A 22996-nucleotide genomic window follows, 5' to 3' on the forward strand; every position below is an offset into this window, starting at 1 on the left:
TATGGGGGGTGTGTGCAGCAGGTGGTGTACATCATGCAGCAGGTGGTATACATCATGCAGTGTGTGTGTGCATCAGACAGTGTGGGGGTGTGGTGTGGACAGCAGGTGGTGTACATCACACAGTGTGTGTGTGTGTGTGTGTGCACACATTAGACAATGTGCATGTGGGTGTGGTACGTACACAAGGTGGTCTCCACCTTACAGGCTGTGTGTACAGTAAGGGGCTTATGCAGCAAGCAGCCTGAACTGAATGTATCATCAGTCTGGTGCTGTGGGAGGTCAGAGATACTGGGTCTGGGCTCATTGTCTCTGGGACTACACGGGATGCCTGCTCAGAGCTGTTGGTCAGCTGAGACAGAGATGAACGTGGGACAGAATGGTTGACCTGACCTCTTCTCAGTGCCTGTGATGGCACCTCAGCATTTCTTCTGCAATCAGGCCAGGAGGGAGGGTGCACCAGACAGGGATCCTGCCCAGACCTTGGGATTCTCTCCTCTCTCTCCTCTCCCTCCCCTCCCCCACCAAGCCCAGGTACCCTATACCTGTTCCCACCTGGCCTTGGTGTCTGCTGACTGACCAAGACCACACCACTCTTGCCACATGGGCCCAAGAATCCAGGTGCCTGTGTAGAGTGCCTGGTCTTTCTTGCCTCCAGGCAGGCTCTTAGGGACCAACTGTCAGGCAATGTGAGGTAATGACTGGGGTGGGGGAGCAGTCAGTGCTGGGCCTGAACCCCTGGTTTCTGCCCTGGCTTCGACCCTGGCTGGCTTTGGGACCTGTGAGGTGATGAAGGACCTCTTGAACCCCCCTCCACCCACGAATACACATAATCGCTTTGGAAAAAGCCCCGGCAACATGAGGGCCGATGAGCAACATATGCCCCTGTCCTGAGTTGTCCTGGGCTGGAGCTGAGCTGGTAAGGGAGCTTGTGTTTTCACAGGGGGTCAGCTCTCCCTGCCCCTGGCCCAGGCCTGACTAGGTAAAGGGCTGCTGCAGACAGAGGATACAGGGGGTGCCCTTTCCTGTTGCCTACATTTGTGTCTGGGTAACAGGCTGGTTTTTATGAAGCAGAGCCTGTCACCTCCCTAATTTGCAGCGACAGAAGACCTAGAACCCAGGCCAACTTCTGCCTCTCCCTTGTAGCAGAGGCATGACTTAATGTGCTCTGGGTCCAGTGACTGTGGTCTCTGTGACTTGTCTCCCCCATATCATGACCACAGTAGCATCTGAGATCACGGACATATAAGACTCTGCATCCACTTCCTGGAGAGTTCTGTGCCCCAGGCATGGGGGTGGGAAACAGGTAGGTGGGCACTTCCAGGAGGCCCTAGAAAGTTAGACTCTGGGTTCCTTGGTACCTGAATCCCCCATTTTTTCTAGTTCTGATCTGCCTTCAAAAGGCCCAAGTGGACTTCTTTCTAAATGGGTCTTCCTGTGGGGTGGGCAGTACACCTGCCTCTTCTGTTAGCCACAGACACACCAGGCGCTTCCCCTGTGCCCACCGTGGCCCTCTTACCCCTCTAGTCACAGGTGCTTATAAAGCCCTGCTATGTGCATAGCCCCCTTGATTACTCCCCTCTCCCCCAGCCTCATGACCACAGTGGAGTTGGCAGCTCTGGGAACAGGTAGCCAAGTTGGAGGTTTTAAATGACTGTGTGTGTGTGTGTGTGTGTGTGTGTGTGTATGCATGCATGTGTGTGTGCCTTGACCGGTGTGGCTCAGTTGGTTGGAGCGTTGCCCTGTACACTGAAAGGTCACGGGTTCGATCCCCGATCAGGGCGCATGTGGGAGGCAGCTGATCAATATGTTTCTCTCTCTCTCCTTCTCACTTCCTTTCTCTCTAAAATCAGTAGAGGCATGTCCTCGGGTGAAGATTAAAACAAAAAATAAAAATTTTTAAGTGACCCTGTGTGTGCACATTCTCCATCCTTGGTGAGGTGCTCTGTCTCTCTGGTTGCCAGAGGAAAGAGGATTTTAATAATGGGAGCGACATGATCAACTGTATGCTTCAGAAAGGTCACTGAGAGTGCAGAGTGGGGTGGAAGGAGACCAGTGAGAGGTTGGGGCAGCCCTGTAGCCCAGACAACAGGTGGCAGTGGGCCAAACCCAAGCAGTGGGTAGGAGAGGAAGTGAGACTGGGTTACAAGCAGTTTAGAGAGAGAGGTGGCCTGCCTGGCTGCCTGGGGGAGGAGGTGGGAGCCTCTGGGTTACTGGCTCTGTGGCCAGGTAGACGGTGGTGCTGTTCTCCGAGATTCAGGTGTGGGAGGAGGACCAGGTTTGAAGGGGCAAGTTGATGAGTCCTGTTAGAAATCTGTTGTGTCAGACATGTACAGGCATCCAGGGGAGGTGTCAAGGAGGCCTTGTTCAGATCCGCCTGGCAGTCCAAGGAACATCTGGAGATGGAGTTTTGAAGGCCAAGAAATGGCAAATCTCAAGGAGCGAGACCCAACAGGGGAGGAGGGGGTCTGGATGGAGCCCCAGAAGCTAACTCTTTGCCTTGGGACAGGAGTTTCTATAGGAATCTGGTGAAGAGGATCTGAGAGGTGGGCGGGAAAACAAAGTAAGGCCATGGAAGTCAGAGAGAAAAGAGGACATGGAGGAGGAGGAGGTCATCAGCAGGGTTGGGTGCTGTCCAGAGGTCAGGCAGGATGACTCTGAGAAGTCTCCTTTGGGTTTATCTCCATGGAGTCATGGTTGACCTTGGGGTACATGCTGGCAGGAAGCAGTGGGGGTGACAGCTCGGCTCCAGGGGCCTGAGGAGTGAGTGGGAGGCTGCTGCTGGTCTGGAGTGACTGATGGTGGGAGTGGTAAATGGATCAAAAGAATCCTCCTGAAGTGGGATGGAGGTGGGAAGCTCCAAGAGGAGAGTCTAACATGGGCCAGGGCCCGGAAGCCAGAGTGTGGGTAGGGTGTGTGCCCAGGGAATGGCCCCGGGGCCGCTTGGGCGTGTGTGGTGGGGAGGTTGAGTAGGGCTGTGTGAGATACCAGGGAAGCCCTGGGTTGAGAGTAGAGACTGGGAGGGGGAGGCCAAGGCTGCCGACAGGCCCCAAACACTTCAGATTAAAAAACAAAACAGGCTTTTAAGATGCCAAGTTTGATGAAATCTGAGTGCTGGAAGAGGTGGGAGTATTCTCTTGGAAAAAGCTGAAAATCGAGACTGAAAGCTGTGAAGGGAGATGGGTTCAAGGCTCCCCAGGTTCCCCCCTTACTTCCTGGAAGCCTGGGGGTGGAGGTGGGCTCTCTGGGAGAGTGTGGGATCCTGCAGGTCGGGGAGGCCTTTTGACTTGCTAGGGGATGTCTTGGCCTGCCCTTGCTGAGGATGGAGCTGCCTCAGGGACAGGGCCTGAGGTGGCCTTGGTTTCCTCAGAGTGCAGGAGAGCTGGGGGAGCTGTCAGCTACCCACGAAGTTTTCATGTGTCTCTACACATCTTTTCATTGTCCATGTCTCTGTGTGTGTCTTCAGGTGCACGTGTCTCAGCACATGTATGTATCAGACTGCATGTGTGTTTGCATGAGTCTGTTTCCACAGGTGCTTGTCACTGCAGGTGGCCCTCCACAGGCACATGTAGGTTTCTGTTTTCGCACCTGTCTTTTTCACCATGTGTAATTCTGTGTCTGCATATTTCTAGGTGTCTGTGTGTTCAGAGACAGGCCTAACACACACACAGGGAGGGGGTCAGGTTTACAGACAGTGCCACCCCAGGGAGCCTGTACTGGTGTGTGCCTGCATGTGCACTGAGATGCCAGGAAGCTGGGTAAACAAGGGTGAGAAGGTCATCTGACAGACGGTGCTGCCCACCCTGAGACCCTGCGAGGCGTCTCCATCTGTCATCTTCCCTGGTGCAGCCCCCTCCTCTGGCCCAGACACCGCCTCAGGCATCTAAGGCTGAGCTCAACAAAGAGACCTGTGTGTGCTTTGTAGGGGGCCTCAGCAGCCTCCCTCCCCCAGTCATTGCAGCCAGCCTAAGCTGATCCCCTGTCCACCCCCACTCTAGTCTCATCTGTCAGGACCCCAACATTTTCCTTTGCTTCAACCAGACCCACCTTTCTCACCCTCCCACAGCCTTTACTCAGACAGCCCCTCCCTCCCCCCACCAAAGCTCTCCCTGCCTCCCATGCTCAAGTGTTTCCTATTCTTACATCTCCTTCTTCCTTCGGGAAACTGCCAAGCTAGCAGGTGGGTTGTGGAATTGAACTGATCCACTCCACCGCTGCTGTGGGACCTCAGCCAGGCTTCTGCCCCTTTCTGATCCTTAGGCTCCCAGCACCCCAGTGCAGGTACGTACATGCCCTGTCATCCTCTGCCCAGAAAAGGGGTCAGGTCTCCCTTTGCAGTATCTAAAAACCAGCACAGTTTGGAGCTACCACAGGCACAGAGGTCTGTGGGAGCAGACCCTGGGGGAATGTGTGTGCACCCTATATGTGCATATGTGCATGCAGCTGGAATCCACAAACAGCTGTAGAGACTTGGGCTCCTGGTACCTCTGAAGTCCGCAAAGGCATCTGTTTCCATCCCTTATCAGAGGATAGAGGACCTCAGCCCCACAGCGGCAGACACTGCAGATGCCCAGGCATTGAGGCTGCAGGTGTGTGGGGATCTCCCCCGTTCCTGTGCTGTGCTGGGAGTGGGGGGGACAGCCATCATTTTTGGTTGAGCAGGAAGGACGCCTAGGAGAGTGGGTTCCCTGGAGTTGGGAAGTGGGGGTCCTGGGAGGGGTCACCACGGCTCCACCCAGGTGGGGAGGGAGGGCGGCAGCTGTGCAACGCTTGGGCACGCGCAGCCCTTCCACGGCAGCGCCCGTCACCGTTGCTATGGTTACCGGGTGGCCTGGAAGGGGGAGGGGCCCTTCTTCCCCTCCCTCTCCTCAGGACAGGTTTTGAATGGACTCCACATGAAGGGTACGTTCGGATGTTGGAACCTGGGTGCCTGGCCACTGCCCATGTGTAGCCACATGTGGGAACAGTCCGGTTGGTCTTGCAGTAAATAAAAATGCCCAGGCTTATGTGCAGGGGGTTGTGGTGGAGTGGCTGAGCCCTGGAAGCTGGCAGAGGGCGTGGCTTGGGAATGGGCTGAGCCAGCCTTGGGGAGGTTAGCCAGAATGATGGTAGGGTGCTCGCAGGGGTGCTCTCCCCTCCACTGGCCCTGCCCTGGCCCAGGCCTGCTAGGCACTTGGTCCCACCACCTGGTCTCATCCCAGCCCCACCTCCCATCCAACTGTGTGACCTTGGGCAGGTTTCTAGATCTCTTTAAACCCCCATTTGTTTATATACCTCAGGATTTCGGAAAAGATTAAATCATTCTGTAAAGCATTTTAACTAAGTACCTATAAGGTAGTAAATGTTTCATTAACACTTTTTCTCCCTCTTATCTGGGCCTCACTTTTCCCAGTTGATGGGTTTGGAGTGATCATGTGACATCTGCAAGAGGAATTTGCCCTGGTCTTTAGCTTGAGTGGTTCTCCTGCCTGCTCCTCACCATAGGACCCAGCTCCTATGGGGGGTAGGGTGTAGGGGATAAATGTGCTAGTGTGTGGCTGGGTCAATTTACAGCAGTGTGCCCAGTGCTCAGCTTGTCCAGGCATACGGCGGGCATCAGAAACCGGCTGCTGTCCTCGGCTCCGTATAACGAGCTGGACGCAGCAGGTGAGCATAGAGGGAAAAGACAGCAGTGGTGACTCCTGGGGCCAGAGTCCTCCTGTGAGGCACACTTCTCCTTCCTGAGGTGCAGGACTGCAGCCTCATGAGTCTGCCTGGAAGCCTCCTTGGCACAGGGGAATGGCTTTAGGGTCCTGCTGTTTTGTGGACAGCTCTTCACACATGCCAGTTTCAGGCTCTGACAGCAGTGCCTGAGGGATGATCTGAGCCAAGGATGGAGCCATTGAGGGCACGATAATTGAGGGAGGAAAATTAATTGTCCTTAATTTGGCGTAAATCCCAAAGACCTTCTCTGTGTTAGGAATTCAGAGTAGATTCCTGGGACTCGGGGTTGCAGATGTTTATTTTCCTTCCCTTCTCCTTGATGACTGTCTTACTAGTAGATAGGGGTCAGCTGACTCCTGGACCCTGACTCTGGCAGGCCCTATCCCCTCTGTCCACCCTCACCTCCATTGCTCAGGAGCGCTTAGCAGGTAGGATTAAGGTCTGGGAGGAACTAAACTGGCACCCTGGTGGGCTAGGATGGCTCTGGCAGTCCTGAGTGCCCCCACCTGCTAGGAAGAACAGGGAGCATGGAAGGGGAACCCTGGGCCTCAGGCCCTGCCCTACCCTGGCTGTGAAAGCAAGTGGTGGCAGGGCCAAAGGAAGCTGTTCCCTGCTTGGTGCATCCCAAGTCCTGCCTCATTTCCATCCTCTCTTTTCTTGCCACTGTTTAACATTTTCCTTTTAAAAATCAGAGCTGAAAGTTAGGACTCTGTGGGATCATATTTACAGCCAAGGAGATGCTTGGGTCATGCCTGGAATTTTTAGGGCTGCAGATGGGGAAGCGTACTGCAGGCTATAGGGAGAGGCTGGGGAGATGAGGACATGGTGGAAGTTCTACTGCTCCCACCCCCAGAACCCATCTCCTGACTGGACCACAGTCCCTTTGGGATGCCCCTGGCACCTGGAGCCTTGGCAGAGAACTCGTGGGGTCTGGCACCAGGTGGAGGGATGTCTTGCCTCTGCCTGGTAGGGTTCCTCCAGCTTCCTCTCTTGTTTGCCCTCATCCCCCATTGGTCTCACTGGGTCTCAGAGCTTTCAGGCAGGACAGCACTGCCCCCCTTTACTTTCTTTCCTTCTGAGATGCCATGTGCCTTTTCCCTGGCACAGGAGTCTGACCTCAGCAAATGTCCCTGCACACCCACTTACGCTGGGCCTATGGGAGGGAGGTGCAGAGCCTTGCTAGTCTCCTGGTCACCCCCACCCTGGAGCCCCACTCCTAGGAGATTGACAGTGGACAGCATTCCCCTTCCCCCATTGGGTGTGCCTGGCATCCACACTGGTGAAGAGGCTCTGGTGAGCTCACACACAGTCTGTGGTTTTCTCCTGGGAGAAGGGCCTGTCACCAGCCCAGGACAGGACAGGGGGCCCCAGGCCTGGTCTTGGTACTTGTCTGCCCCAGTGGCTCAGCCCTTGCTAGTTATAAGAACATCAGCTAATATCCGTTGGGTGCAGATTCTTTGTCAGACAGACTCGAGCACCTCATGGGTATTATCAGATGTCCTCATGATGCCTTTACAAGGTGGGCGCCTGAACCCCGTTTTCAGATAAAAACAGAGACATGGAAAGGATTTGTAACACACCAAGGTTACAGCTGGTTAGTGGTGGAGGTGGATGCCCTACTTGTTTTGCACTAGTCCGGACCCTGTGCTTCCAACCGCTTGTGCTTCCAAGGGTGGGGAGTGGGCAGCCTTGCCCCCCAGACCCTCAGGACTGATGCAGGAGTCCATATGCAGGGGGGTGAGGGGGGGGTGCTAATGTTTGTTCCAATTGCACCTGTGGAAGTGACTCTGAGCCAGAAGACAGCAGCTAGGGAGGAGCTTTGCCCTGTTCCCCCCACACCCTCCATCAACTTTTAGTGTGCTCAGAGCTTTTTTATTTCCTTAGCCTCCATATGCTCATACATGGTCCCCAGGCCTGGCTCTGGCCCCCAGGTCAGAACTGAGTGAGGGAGGAGGGTCAGGATCAAGGCTGCAGTAGAGAATGAGTCAGAGTCAGGATCGGGGGTCGAGGGTGGCTCATTGGTAGCGTAGGGGGTGTTCAGAGCCAGGGCCAGAACCCAGGCTGTGATGTGGGGTTCTGCCATGTGGTGGAGCTGAAGGCTGGATGCAGACAATGGCGGAAGAAGACAAGGGGGGTGGGTGCTGGACAGCACAGGGAGCCTTTGGGGGGTGAGTGTTGCTGTTGATGCCACTGAGTCAGCTGTGAGCCCCATACAGCCCAGCGTCCCTCTAGCACTTTTTGCTACATCAATCCTAGTTTCTCCCAGGGCCTAGAGAGACAAGTGCTGATGTCTTCAGTCTGAGGCATTGCTTCTCAGACCTGGAAACCAACTGCCTGACAGGGCAGGTGATTCCCCCTGCAGCTCCGGGCCCTGTGAAGGGTAGGTCTGGGCAGTGGGCCTCAGGGCTCTGCTTGGAAGTCAGGGATCAGGGAGAGAAGAATCTTGAGGATCCCAGCCAACCTTGGAGTCAGGGGTAGCTGTCCACAGAGGGAGGCCCTAGCCCTAACATGCACATCTATTCTTTGTCCGTAGAGAACCAGATGCCCCCAGGGTTCCCCTCCATTGACATGGGGCCTCAGCTAAAGGTGGTGGAGAAAGCGCGCACCGCCACCATGTTATGCGCAGCAGGAGGGAATCCAGACCCTGAGATCTCTTGGTTCAAGGACTTCCTTCCTGTGGATCCCTCCACAAGCAACGGTCGCATCAAGCAGCTGCGTTCAGGTAAGCAGAAGGCTGCACAGACATGAGGAAAAGTGTGGGGCCTGAACCCAGCACAGCCTTCCTTCTTGGGCCTGGGTGCCTGGAAGCCACAGGAGGCCTCCACCTTGGGCTGACCCTCCAGGGCTGAGCTGAGAGCACCTAGTGGGTGGGCCGGATGTTGCTGTAGGCCCACCTGGCCCAGGAAGAGAGCTAGTTTGGCAATGAGAGCTAGTCATTGGTGATTCTTTTACCATCCCGGCATTGTCAGACTCAGACTTCAGGCCAGCCCTGCTCCTCACAGGACTGTCACAGGAGTGTCATGCCCAGCCTGGTGTCGGGTTCTGCATAGTTGCTCTGTTGGTGTTCCTCCTCCACCTTCCCTGTAGCCTGTGGCAGTAGTTCTGGGAAGACACGCTATCTCGCGTGATAGCCTGGGAGGGGGCCTGGATTGTGCTTCCCTTTGCTTCTCCAGACTGCAGGGAAAGAGGCCAAAATGCCTGATTCATCAGGCTTCAAAAGGCTGGACCTCAGAGCTTAGAGCCAGGGAGAGTTGCTGCTGTCCCTCAGCCACCAAGGCCACCTCTTCCCTCTGGATGTCTCAGTAGAGCCAGCTTGGAGCCCTGGGAGCAAGGATACCATCTTGACCAGGCGAGAGGTGTCGCCCTATTGATCGATCTGCCTGCTAGGCTCCCGCCAAGATAATTGATTCAGTTTTTGTGGGAATGGAGCAGGCGGGAAAGGAGGTTCAGGATCAGCTTAGCTGCATTCAGCATCTGCCGCCAGCATGGCTGGACCCATAGGCCTTGGTCCAAAGTTCTCCTGGTAGCTGTGGGATGGGGGCTCGGGCAGGATGGCCAGTTCTGGCTGGAGCCCCTCAACTGTGATGCCAACACTGTAAAGGAGGACGTGACTCTGCTCCTCTCAGGCCCTGCTGCTTCAGAGGGTTCCTTGCCACTCCATGTGGTGCCCAGGGAGGAGGGAGAGATGATGTGCCCAGCAGGGGCAGGATTCCGGCCCCAGCTACGGCCGCCTGAGACAGCCTATGAAGTGTTAGCTCATTTAATTTAATTAAAACTCAACAAGATGGAGGCAGCTGTAGTGCAGTTAATTAAAACAGCCATAATCAAGGCAGGAAACAGTCCGGCAGCGTTTGTAGCCATTGCCCAGCGCTGCCCAGAGGCCGGCACGGTTCGGCTCCTCTGTGTTTCCCCACAGTCCCCCAGGCAGGCTCCCCAAGCAGCCAGATGGTCCTCCCCGCAGGTCTGGCCTCCACCCCGAATGGCACTGATTGTCCGTGGCAGCAGTTCTGGGAAGACACGCTGTCCCGCGCGTTCGTTCATCAAGTATTTATGTAGTGCTTGCTGTGTGCCGGGCCCCGTGCCACCCATTCACTGCCCTGTGAGTTGGCTTCCGCCCAGTACTCCACCCAAAGCTGCCTAGGCCTCAGCCTCCTTGTTCTCTCCGCAGCAGTCCGCACCCCTCCCTCCTTCTCAGCCACTCCCTCCTAGGTCTCCCTGGCTTTTCTCTTTCTCTATCTGCCCGACAGTCTCCTCTTCCTCTGCCTATTCCTCCAGCTGGGGAGCCGTGAGCCCTGTCCTTGCCCCATGGACAGAGCCTTTCCCCGGGCCTGCTCACCCACTTCAGGTACCCTCTCCACTCCTGCAACTGCCAGATCTGTCTCTCCAACCTAAACATCTTGCCTGTGTTCTAGACCAAAAAATGTATCTGCCTTCTGGGTGTCACCCGGACTGTGATGAGTGATGACCTTCCCAGACAGCCATACCCTTCTCCTGCTGAGCCTCTCTCTCTGAGTGGCAGCCTCCAACCTGAGATCCTGACTCCCCTTCCGGCAAGGAATGACCAAGTCCTCTTGATTTGGCACCATCGACTCTCAAGTTGGTCCCCTTTTCTCCTTTCTCCCTGCCTTGGCCATGTCCCAGGTCACCAAAACACTGTTCTTCCTGCTTCTACGCTCTCCCCTGAAATCTATCCTCCAGCACCGTCAGAGTTTTCTGCTCATGTCCCTCTGTGCTCTGACATCCTCATTGCCCACATGGTCAGGTGCATGCCCTTGAACAGGGCACCTAGCACCTTTCTCTATCTTCCCCTGCTCACGTCTCCACCTTTGTCTCATTGGGTCCTGGCTGCACCCCTTACTGACTCTGTGGCCTCAGTTAAGTTATTTAACTTCTTTGAGTTTCAGGTTTTTCATCTTTAAAAAGGAGTTGCAGAGAGCACTGAGACAGTGGCAGTCAGAGCTTTAGTTTACTGCCTGGTGTATGGTGAGGGCTCTGGGAACCGTGCTCTTCCTATTCCCACTTGCACTGAGAGCCTCCCTGACTCCATCCTGGCCCTCTGCTCACATTCACCAAATGTGAAGCTCCCTCCCCCCCTTTTCTGCCTAAAACCTACTCCTTTAGGACTCATCTCACTTTACATTTTACCGTCTGGCTCTAGCTCTACTCACTTAGGCTGGGCCCTCCTTACTGGGAGGGCCTGGGTCTCACTCCCCTCTGCAAGGTCCCCCCAGTGCCCCGGACAAGTCCAGCTATAGGACAGGTATCTCTGAGCCCTGGTTGAGGAATTATTTCATGAACATGACCTTTGGACCCTGCCCCTGCAGACTGATGTCCACTCCTTCTGCTTCCCAGGTCCAGGAAAGACCTCTTTGCTAGACCTTTTCTGCCCCCTGTGACCTGAGGGTTGTGGGCCCAAAACCCGGCTACTAGGATGGAACCAGATGGCACCTGAGGGGACTCAACAATTTGACCTCTGGGTGGAGGTAATGGACAGGACTCTTCCCTCATCACCGCCTGATCCTGGCCCCTGGCCCCTGATCCCAGTAGCTGCTGCCCCTGTCCTGTTTCCACTTCAGATGTGCTGGGGCTGTTCCCAGCACATTGACAGGGACATCCCTTCATAGAGTAGAATCAAGCCCCAGAGCACTTGGCTGTTTACAGGGACTTTCACGGTTTATGCATCACCGACAGTTTACAAAGCACTTTCCTGCCTTTGGTTGCACTGGATTCTCCTGCAACCCTGAGAAGTAGGACAGGCTGTGATTGTCATGCTCACTTACAGCTGAGTTAAGGGAGTCACCTGGGGTCACATGTAGAGGTGCAGGGCCAGGGAGCTCCCCCTGTGAGGTCCCCCAGGAGCCTTCTAGTATCACATATGCAGAACCTGGGGCCTGGGGAATGGCTGGGCCCTGCTAGGGATGCAGAGTTCCACAGTCCCATTTTGTCCAAACCTGAGGCCTCCCCTGTCTAGTGCCCAGAAATCAGGCATCTTCGGACTGAGCCACAGCACATGTCACCAGGGTTTGGCCCTAGAGCAGCGCTGGGTAGGAGGGCAGCTGGTGGTATATGCCCAGGTGTGAGCTCTGCTCGACAGGCGCGTTCCTCACTGAAGGGATGTGATCTGCTGCAACAACACGAACCTCTTGGAGAATTTGAACTTGAGAGCCAGGGTGGGCCCATGCAAAATGGGACAGACTCAGGGAGAATGGAAATCGAGTTAGGAGCAGGCAGTGTTGCTCAAACAGTGGGTAGGGACTCACCTCCCAAATGGGGCTCTGAGCTGCTGCTGGGTCCTAAGAGGAGCTGTTGGCCACATGCTCTGCCTAGACAGAGCCCTGAGGGGCCTCCCGTGCTCCACTCATCCTGGTGGCCTGAGTGTGTGAGCTGCCCTCTTGTCATGGTTTATGCATTGAGGACAACGTAACGTACATGTCCACCTGTTCATCCAGAGAGCAGTCTCCTTCCATACCCCCAACACCTGAGCTGAGACTGCAGGGCATCAAGCACAGAGATGCCAGAATATGGCTGTTGGAGGAAGCCTGCTGACCCAGTGAATTGGACCCAGACAGTGCAGAGCAGTCCCTGGAGTGGGTCTGAGGCCTGCAGCCCCCCACTCTAGGGGCTAGCCCCGGCTCCTCTGACTAGAAGAGCCTTTTCCCCCCCTCTGCCCTACCATCCTCCTGGTCTGCCAGGAGGACATGCTGTCAGCATGTGGTCATAATTTCCCTTTGGCCTGAACACACTGGCACCTCTCATGAGCAGTGCTGACTCCCAGGTTCCCTACAGTCTCTCATGGCCACCTTATGAAACGGAAAAGGCAAATCCTTCAGTTTGATGGAAAAATGGTTGTTCTCAGATGTCCAAAGATTCATCAGGTTAGATTTTACTTATTTTTGAAATTATTATTATCTAAAAAATATGTTTTTATTGATTTTTAGAGAGAGAGGAAGGGAGAGGGATAGATAGAAACATCATCCATTGGTCCCCTCCTGCATGCCCCCTATTGGGGATTGAGCCCACAACCCGGTCATGTGCCCTGACCAGGACTCAGACGGTGATCTCCTCGTCTCCTGGTTCACGATTCTACATTCAGCCACTGAGCCACACCTGGCTGGGCTATTTATTTTTTAACTGATTTGAGAGAGAGAGAGAGAGAGAGAAATATCGATGCGAGAGAAACATTGATCAGTTGCTTCCCACATGCGCCCCGACGTAGGATCAAACCCACAACCTTCTGATGTACTGGACAATGCTCCAGCCAACTGGGCCACACCCAGCCGGGATGCAGGTTAGGTTTTAGAAGAGCTGAGGCCAGAAGCTAGGGGTCCCAGACTGGGCCGTTTTCACGGCCACCCCTCCAGGTCAGGCCAGAACTGACTGCAGTAGATCAGCAGTTTTCAACTTTTTGGTTTCAGGACCTCTAATTGTAAATATCAGAAGACCACAAAGAGCTTTTGTTTGTGTGGGTTTTATCAATAATTACCATATTAGATATTAAGACTGAAAAGATCTTTAATGTTTATTAATCTACTTTAAAATAACTTAAAACCCCATTACATGTTAATATAAATAATATTTTTAATGAAAAAATAATCATCTTTTCTAAAAAAAACCTTTAGTGAGAAAAGAGCAGGATTGTTTGACACTCTTACAAATCTTTTTAAATTTTGGGCTTGCTAGAAGATGGCTGGATTCTCACATCTGCTTCTGCGTTCGGTCTGTTGTGATATCACACATCATAGAGCCTCTGGAAAACTCTTCCACATGTTTTTGAGAGAACAAGAGTGAAAAAGGAAAATAATTTCTCAGTATTATGAAAATTGTTTTGACTTTGTGGACCCTCTGAAAGGGCCTTAGGGACATTAAAGGTCCCTGGACCAAGTTTGGAGAATCATTGTGATGATGGTTCTTTCTAGACAATCTCTCTGCATCCCCTCACACGCACACCCCACGTCCCAACAGCCGCCTTTGCATTCTGTCTAGCCTCTGGGGTCTGCAAACAGGCCATGAGCCAGACAAACTGGGTCAATTCCTGCCATGTCACTCAAAAGCTATGTGACCTTGGGCTTTGAGCAGGTCACTTTGTGTTTCTCAGCCTCTGTTTCCTCATTCCTACATGGAGATGGGTAATTCCCCCCGGCAGGTGATGGATGATAACTCCTCCCGGGCAGGTGTCATCAGGCCCATGGAATAGTAATCAGATTTGTCTCTTGGCACACTTCCCTCCCCCAGAAGTAGGCAGAGAGGAGCAGGGGAGACGGTGTTGGGTCTGGGCCCAGGCCCACCCACTGGCTCCTCACTCCTCTGAGTGGTGAAGAAGAGGTCTGAGCACAGCCTCAGAGGAGGCCCCTGTTGGGAAGGGAGCCTGCTCAGACCTTACACTAGCCTTGCACCAGGCCTTTGGAGGGTGAACACTTGGCCCTCTCAGCTACTGATCCCCAGGATTATGAAGCACTGAACAGACAAGGGCTGGGCACTGGCCTCTGGCTCTCACCAGTCATGTTGGAGAAAAGCTCAGTAGCCACTCAGTTTTTAGAGGGTTGAGTGGGCTTTACTGGGTCTGCCACTAGGTTGTGCGTTCAGACTTTTCTTGCTGCAGGGTGGGCTGGTATGTTTGTTCAGGGAGACCTGGTCTGGTGGTCACCTATGGCGAGCCCTCCTTTTTGCCCTTCTGTCTGCTTAAATGCCCTGGTTTGTTTTGGTAAGTGCTTTGTTTTGAAATCTACCCACCTGTGGATTTGGGTGCCCCTGCGGGGTGAGGTTGCTACCTCTTTTCTTCACCTCCCCCTCCATTGGCCTCAGCCAGTGGGGTCTGCAGGAGCCCTGACTAACAGTCCTGTTGCCCATCACCCGCAGCCTGGCTGACACTGCCCTACTCTCCCCCTCCTCAGAGTAGTGTCAGTGACCTGGGGGACACAGCTTCACCCACACTCAGCCTGGTGCTTGTGCACACATAACCTGCGTCAGCCTGACTCAGGCCTCAATTTCTCCGTGTATTTACGGCCCTTTCTCGTGTTTTATTTTATTTGATTTGGCTTTTTGTGGCTTTCCTTCCTTTTGTACTAATGCTTCTCTCTGATCTTATTTGCATTCAAATTACCTCGCCAGGTGGTTCACCAATTAGAGGTAAGAATGCTGTCCGTGCATCTCGCCACGCCTCGCCACTGCCGTCACCACCACTCCATCCCGTCCAGTCCGTCACCTCCCCCATCCCCATCCTGACCTCTCCAGCCTCATTTCCAGCTCTGGCCCCCTCAACACCACCGGCCACCACACACATCCACACTCGGTCATTCCCTCCTGTGGATTCATCCATTGCAAGTCTGGATTGTGAAGATACTCAGCTGAGCCCCGCCTTGGGGACAGCAAGTCCTATTGCCCAGGCCTTCTAGGCCAGCCCCACAGAAGGGGCCTGTTGGCTCCTGCAGTGAAGCCAAGCCCTGGTCCTCAAGGCTGGCCACAGAGGGAGATCATGCCTACGAGGTGGGAAAGCATGACTAAGCTTTGCCTTTTCTCCCAAGAACCTCCTTTGTCTTGGGTCCCTCAGTTACTACTTAACTCCCTTTAACATCCTAGCCCTATGGTAAAATGAGGACCATTCCATATGTACCTCAGCCCAGCAAACACTAGGAGGAACATGTAGTGATGACTTCAGTGTAGATGGTGGGATGACAGCTGAGAAATACAGGGCCCTGTGTGACTAAACTCCCTAACCTGTTGACCCCTGGCTGCTTTCATGCAGGAGCCCTGCAGCCCGGGGTTCAAAGCCCAGACTCTGGACTCAAAAGATTTGGGTTCAAGTGTGACTCACCACCTGTATGAACTTCAGAAAATCGATTTGCCTCTCAGAAATCTCTTTCCTCCTCTTTAAATTGGGGCCAAGGCCCCACCTCATGGGACTGTGAGGATCAGAGGAGAGGATAAGGATCTCACATGGTCTGACACAGAGCAGACACCCTGTAAAATGGTTGCTTCTGTACTGTATTTACTCACATCACTCCCCCCACCTCTCCAGTGTCCTTGGGCACATCTGGTCCCTCAGAATTCAGGGCCAAGGTGGTCTCAGGTCAGAAGTTGGGGCTGGGAAGAGCCACTGCCACCCTGTGGAGGTTGGTTCCAGATTTGGGGGCTTCTGTTTACAAATAGGCTCTGGGTCTGTGTTGGGTCCCTGGACCAGTCCTGGCTCTCAGCGCCAGGGAGCCTCCTCTCCCAGTAGGAATCTCACCCAGGCACTACTTCCTGTGCCTGCCTGGCACGCGCACACATCCCTCCTCCCCAGTTGAGCTGAGCTTAGTGCAGCCCCTCAGCCAGCGGTGTGACCCACCACATTCCTTCAACGTTTGAAGGAACGTTGTCTGCAGCAGCGTCCATCCATCCCATGAACATGACCTATCCAGTGCCCGTTGGGCTGCTCTCTCAGGAGAAGGGTATTTGGCATGTGATCTCGGCCCTCACACTCCCTGATGTCCAGTGAAGCCGGGACCACAGAGCAGGCCAGCCCTTTGCCTGCATCAGGGCTGAGCCTGGGAAGCCCCTTCCCCCATTTTCAGCTCCCAAGCCCTTGGGGGTTAACTGTCCCTCCTGCTGCCCTGGGTCTGGGTGGTGGGAGAGGGATGTCAGGCAGTAAAGTGATTGTGGACCATGGTGGTCCTCCCCTGGGGCCTGGGCCATGAGAGTTCTATTTACCCCAGTCAGGTGGGGTCCGCAGGCAATCTCTGTGTCCTGTGTGGGTATGACCATCAGCCGGCCTGGGCCCTGGGAGGGGTGAGCTGTTAGGGTCACTCTGGATGTTCTGTGCAGGCGGTGGTTTTTCTGTCAGGCTGTGTCCTGTGGGGTTATTAACTGTCCATTGGACTGTCCTGTGTGGGTGTGATTGTCTTGGCTTGTTCCAGGGAAGTGGTGTTACTTGTGCCTCAGGGTGATATCGTCACAGACAGCTTGCCCAGTGTGCTCTCACAAGCAGTTTTTTCAAGTGTTTATTGCCACGACTGGGGGTGTGGCCAAGTCATGTGGTTTGCCTCCCCCCCACCACCCTTGCCTTGGGCTCCCCCACCTGGACCTACCAGGACTGGCCCCAAGCCCAAGTTTCCTCCACCCCCTATGAGGGTCCTTTTCAGCTGCCCCCCCAAAAACTGGCTCCTGTCTGTCCGTCTGTGGCCAGAGCAGACCCTTCAGGGCGCCGGCCGAGTGGGAGCTACAGCCTCCATTAACCTCCTGAATTATGCAGGAGCCGTGGTGGGTCGAAGCACTTTAGCAGGACCAGGCTGAGGAGACGAGCCGGAATGGGTGGGGCCGGCGGGGTGGGGGTGGAATGGGAGGGGAGGATGGGTGCTGTTAGCAGAGGCTGCTGGATGCCAGGTCCCCAGGGCAAGCCCCTTCCTTCCTGTGGGGTTCTGGTGGGTGGCAGATTCCCAGGCTCTTTCTTGGTGAGAGTATTGCATGCTTACACATCCCAGGCCAGCAGGTCTACAGGCTGCTCCCACCCACGCCTGGCTCTGCGTGGCCTGTCACAGCTGGGAGAATTGATGGGGATGCTCCCTAGCAAGCGCTCCAGTATTGGCAGGAGCGTGGTGGACACTCAGTGGAGTTGGGGGCTGAGGGTAGAGCCAATGGCAGAGCCGACAGGCCCGACTGCGCTTAGGGGTGGGCAGGATTGTGCTCCAGAGTGCGGCCCTTGGTCCCAGCCAGGTGGCCACTGGGCTAGTCAGGAGAGCTTTCTGGAAGCAACACTGACTTTGGAGTATGGCCCCAATGTCTGCAACGTCTAGTTGACACAAGCCACAAAAGCTGTCAAGACTCCTCCCTGTGTTCCAAGCCTGAACTTGGTCTTTATGTCCCCACAGGTGCCTTGCAGATTGAGAGCAGCGAGGAGTCAGACCAAGGCAAGTACGAGTGTGTGGCGACCAACTCTGCAGGCACACGCTACTCGGCCCCCGCCAACCTATATGTGCGAGGTAAGGACTAGGGCAGTGCAGTGCCTGACCCTGTCTCCAAGGAGCTGAGCTGCCCCTGCTGGGCATGGGCACATAGGGGGCTGCCATGAGCCCAGTCGCTCCTTCTCACCTCTTTCTGCAGCAGTCATAGCAGCAGCAGCTCCCACTGCGCAAGCTCCTGATGTCCACCACTACTATGCCTTTCTTTCCTGTAGGCCCTTTGGGAAGCAGCTACTCTTGGGAGCATTTATATCTCTTGTAGATCCTGCCACATGGGCCCAGAGCCCCATGGGAGTCCAGAGCCTTCTGAGCTGACTGTGTGTGTGTGTGTGTGTGTGCATGTGTGTGTGTGAGACAGAGCAGGCACACTCATTTGTGTGTAAAAGCGCACACCTGCCTAGTCTTCCTAGCCTGTCCTACCATCCACACCCCAGGCAGGGTGGGCTCCAGGCTAGGTGTGCCTACCCTCTGTCCAGGTCTGCCTGGGGCCTTCTTGGAAGGGAAGCCAGCTGTACTCTGTCACCAACCAGGACCTTTTTGTAGGGGGCCAGGCTGAGGCAGCCTGGCAGGTGAGCCTACTGTGTTCCAGGTGTTCCTTGCTGGGACTAAGTGGGTCATGCATTTTCACAATTCCAGCTACCCAGCAGAGAGAGCCTGAGGACTGTTTTTGAGTGTCCAGTCTCTGTGGTGCTCATAGCCCAAGGGTAACCAAAGCTAACCACCTGCCGCTTCCTATGAACATGCTGAGTATGGTGTGCATGGTGCCCTGGTGGGAGGGCTCTGGGAGTCCCTCCTACCCCCCACTGTCCCCTCACTTAGTCCTCCTGTACAGATGGGCGTCATTAAAAGTGAAACATCTCCCTAAGGGCATCTGTAAAGGAAAGTGGATGCGGCTTCCTTACAGTGATGATTTCATCACACTAAGTGCTTAGTGCAGCTTCATGAGGGGTGTCTGCCTATCCACCCAAGGCTAGGCACAGGGTGGGGCGATCGCAGTGGCCTCTCCCACTCTTTAGGGCCACATGGCCAGATAGGGCAAAGAGAATTAGGCCATCAGCTGTGTACTTACTGAAGGGCTGCCCCATGTCAGGACACAGGTTATTGAGAGGGTACAGGCTTCCAGCCCCTTTGGTGAGGAACATCTCGTGCTTCAGAGACAATGGGCGATGCTTGGGGGCATGGGATGGGAGATCTGGATTGGCCCCCTTGTCAGGTGTCCTGTTCCTTGAGGCTCACCTGAGCCATTCCAGGCGCCTTTCTTAAGGAGTGGCATCAGGGAAGGGAGGCCAGGACCACGAGAACCACTCAAAAGACCAAGATAAGTGTTGTAAATTGCACAGCCTTCCCCCCCCCACTGCTCCAGACAGAGCTTCTGATATGCATACAGGGGCCTGACGAGTCCCCTCTGAGAGACAAGCAGCTGGAAAGACACTTCCTTGTCAAACACCTGCCTCCTCCTACCTGGACCCTTCCACATGCTTGTTCTGACCAAACACTTCTTCCAGAAGGCCATGGGGCTGAGAGAGAGGAGCTTGGAGGTCCCGGGCCTCAGCCAGAAAGCCGCATTGGCATATTTCTTGGGGCAGAGCTGCAGGAGGCCATACAGAGGCAGAAGAAGGCCCAAACCTGCGGTGGATGGACCCTGCATTGTCATTCTGGCTGGGCAGCTTTCTCTAAAGTTACCACCACACTGACCTCAGCTCTGAGGCAGGGCAGTGGGTGAATCTCTTTGGCGCTGACAGCTTGAGCACTGGCCAGGGAGCTCTGACCCTCAGCCCCTCGCAGCCTCCCTGTCTGTGGGGCCACTGCTGCCATACGTGGTGGACTCAGGCAGGACCCTGACTGGCTCTTGCCATGGCCCACCCCCCACACCCCTACCAGGTCTTTCTAAATTGCCTCCTTGGCTCATTCCCACAGGGAGTGTGGGGGTTCCTTCAGTTCTAGCCCACTTGGCCTGGGACCTAAACAGGTTGTTTTAGCCTGGCTTCAGTTGTCTCTGCCTCTGTCTCACACACATTTCTGTAGTCCCTGGTATCTCAATGCCAGTCCTAAGTCTGTCCTCAGGCCCCACCTGAACCTGAGCCTGCCCTGCTTTGCTGGGAGCGACCTGCCCTTCAGCCCCAGGACAGGCCCCACCTTATGGGCTGTAGACACCTGGATAGCCCTGCTCCTGGGATCCTTGTGTCTGGTCTTTCTCCCATCCTCATCTCAGTCCTGGCACATCCCCTGCTTTCTGCCCCAGCAGTGCTGAGGGCGCCTATCAGCCCCAGCTCCTCTAGGATAGATTCTGTGCTAGCCGCCACCTCTGTATCCTGAACCCCAGTCCTGGCCTGCCTGCTGGTCTGTGCCTACTGGCCCCCGCCTCCCAGTATAACAGCTGCCTGTTACCCTCCAGGCCGGAGGGAGCCTCTGCTGGGCACCTGCTCTCGGGACCTAAGCCTCAACATCTGATCGGTGTGGACTCTAGCCCAGGGTTTCTCAGCCTTGGCATGATTGATGTTTTGGGCTGGATAACTCTTAGTTGTGTGGGTCTGTCCTGTGCATTATAGTAGGATGTTTAGCAGCATCTCTGGCCCACTAGGTGCCAGTAATACTTCCTAGTCCTGACAATTCAGAATGTCTCTAGACCTTGTCCAGTGTTGCCTGGGGGAATCCTTGCAGTTGAGAACTGCTCTGAATGGAGGGCCTCCCACAGGCAATCATCTCCATCCATCTCTGACTCTTGTCCACTAAGCTCGAGGCCATGTCGCCTCCTCAGATTTGGCTCCAGTGTCTACCTCACATCTTGCCTCTTGTCCCTTCAGACTCTCAGGGCTCCCACTCTGAGGCCTTGTGGTTGCTGCATATAATGGGACAGCGAGTGTAAAGCTCCCGGCGTGGTGCCAGGCATGCAGGAAGTGCTTGGCAGTGAGTAGCCATTGCTGCTGTCAGGATAGCACTGTTGGGGGAAGGATGCATCATCCAGTTACTCTGACTTTGCTCACAGTTGCCCACAGCTCCACCCACGGTCTAGCAGGCCCAGGCATGCCTGGTGGACCAGCTTCTCTCCCACACCATCCTACTCCCCCCTTGAGTGACTCACTCTCTCCTTCCATCCGCAGCATTTCTCTCCTCCAGCTCTCAGGACGTACAGCTGCCAGGGGCCAGAGCAAGGCCACACCCTCTGCAGAGCCTACCCTACTTGCCCCTGACTTTCCCCCTTCTCTGCAGGGAGCTGGCCACCAGGCCACAACTGTCTCTAAATAGGAGGATGTCTTCGCAGCCTTTCTCCCCACAGGTGCCCAGGCCAGCTCCTCACACTGTGCTGCCGTGCAACATGGGGCTTCCTCAAGGTTGCAGGGTTCTAGTGGCTTGTGTGCCTGGTGGGTTTGTGGGCTGGGTGGGCCCTGACCCCAGAGCCCAGCTCTCAGGGTCTGTACGAGCTGTGGGGTGTGTGTGAGGCATGGGGGCCTGCCTGTGCCCCACTTCCACTCCTCCCCATCCTGCCCTTGGTGTCCCAGCACCTGCCGGGGGACTCAGCCCTGTCCACTGTGTCCTTCATGAGTCCTGAGTCTTTCGTGAGCGGTGTGGTCCGCGCGCACCTGTGTGCACATGCGTGTGCGTGGGGCACAAGAGTCTTGTCTCGTTTCCGTGCTGTGTGGGCAGATGAAGGTTGGCCTGTTTTTACTCTCTCTGTGTTTCTCCTTGTCTTTTTTTTATTCCCTCCTCATCTTCATCGCACTCTGCCATCAACCCAAACTCTCATCTCTCAGATCAGCGAGAAGGTTGGTCCTTTTCACTTCTTATCCATCTACAGTTCGCCCGTCGATGGGATGCTCCCATCAATAGGGACCAGCGGGCACGGCCAGCTCCCTTGGGCTCGCTCCAGCCAGGCCTGCCTACCAGCCGGGCTCTGCTGTCTGTTGTTTGGGCCAGCAGGCGGGCAGGACCAGGGGTGGGTGGGCAGGTCACCCTGCCCTGCATGTTTCTGCTGCTTGGGTCCTTGATAAACCTTGTGTCTGCATGTTCCCTTAGTTGGGCTCCCCTGCAGGGTCAGGTGAGCATGGTGCATGGCACGAAGCTGCACTTCACCTTTATGCTGGGGCCAGGCCAGCTGTCTGTTCCAGGTGGAGTTCAGGTGTGGTTGTGGGAGCTGTAAGAGCCGAGGTGCCTTTATGTGTACCTGTGGGGCCTTCCACAACCTCCAGTCACCTAAACTCCATGTTTGCCTGAGCTCAGCTGAAACCACTGGGAAGACAAAGGGAAAAGGCTCATCTAGAATGAGCTCACCCCTCAAGATCCTGCAGCACAGGACAAAAGACCTACAGCATGTGCCCTGTCCTGGCCCCCAGCAAGGCTCAACAGAGCAGCAGCCCTGCTCTGCCTACTGAGCTTAGTATCCGTGGCACAGGGTAGGTGGTATCGTCATGGTTCACTGAGGGTGTCTCCTACACTCATGTCTTTTCCTCTTTGGCCAGATCCAAATGAAAAGCTTTCCACCTGCCCCAGGCCTCTCTCTCTACCTGAGTCTCCCAGACAGCTCACATTTCCTCAGCCCCATGCTGGGTGCTGGGCATTCATACCCAAGGAGCTCACACCTTGAACAGTCAACTGCAACTTAGGCCCACTTGGGAGCCCCGAAGAGGCCTTGTCCCAGCCAGAGGTTGGAAAGGGCTTCCTGGAGACTCCGCTCCAGCCCTTTCCAGAGCAGACTCACATGGGGCCCTGTTCTCAGGCCACCCGCAGGGGCCAGCAGTTCTTTCTGTGTCTCATGGTCTGGGTGGTAGAGGAGGCTCACCTGTCCACGGGGCTTTGGGCTGAGCCCCAGGGAGCTGAGCTGGGCCACCTGGTCCCCTCTGTATCATCTCTGTGGCTTGAGTTTCCTCCACGAGGGAGAGGGAGCCAGTTGGGAGGAGGGCTGCAGCTTCGGCTCAGATATCAGCCCTGAGCATTCATCCATATGCACTCCTGAGCTCTGGGGCATTTTGGTTATACCATTTCGCTGACAGGGCGGATCTGCCCCTGCAGTCAGAAAACAGCCATCAGCAGAGACAGCGCAGCCTGCAGCTGCCTCCCCATACGCCCCTTTCCCCCACCTTCCTTGTCCCTTGTCCTTCCCCTCCCCCTCAGTGGTCCCACCAAAAATAAGCACGTACACAAATATTTAATGGGAAGGCAGAAATGAGTTTCTAAATATTCTGGGGGGATTTGCTGGCTGGTAATTTGTTTGGCGCTGATAATTACATCTTACATTTTTCCAGCTTTACTTAAAACTGTGTGCCGAGTGCGCCGGCATTTAATTACTGCTCTGCGGCAGCCACAAGGTTATTTATTAAAGAGTTATTTTATCTTGATACAGTGGATCCTGCCCCTATCCCCTCCTT

General features: G+C 55.1%; 1 protein-coding gene across 7 annotated transcripts in view; it reads left to right on the forward strand.

Moving 5' to 3' along the window:
• PTPRF (protein tyrosine phosphatase receptor type F) overlaps nucleotides 1–22996 on the forward strand; it is an 84399-nt gene that overhangs the window by 26256 nt on the left and 35147 nt on the right. For all 7 annotated transcript variants that reach the window (XM_081144073.1, XM_081144069.1, XM_081144074.1 and 4 more), the window contains 2 exons: nucleotides 8234–8422; nucleotides 17544–17654. In XM_081144073.1, the coding sequence (XP_081000199.1) occupies nucleotides 8234–8422; nucleotides 17544–17654 (300 nt within the window). The remainder of the gene's footprint in view (nucleotides 1–8233; nucleotides 8423–17543; nucleotides 17655–22996) is intronic.

This window comes from Miniopterus schreibersii (genome assembly GCF_964146895.1).
Source record: "Miniopterus schreibersii genome assembly, chromosome: 8".
Classification (NCBI taxonomy): Eukaryota; Metazoa; Chordata; class Mammalia; order Chiroptera; family Miniopteridae; genus Miniopterus; species Miniopterus schreibersii.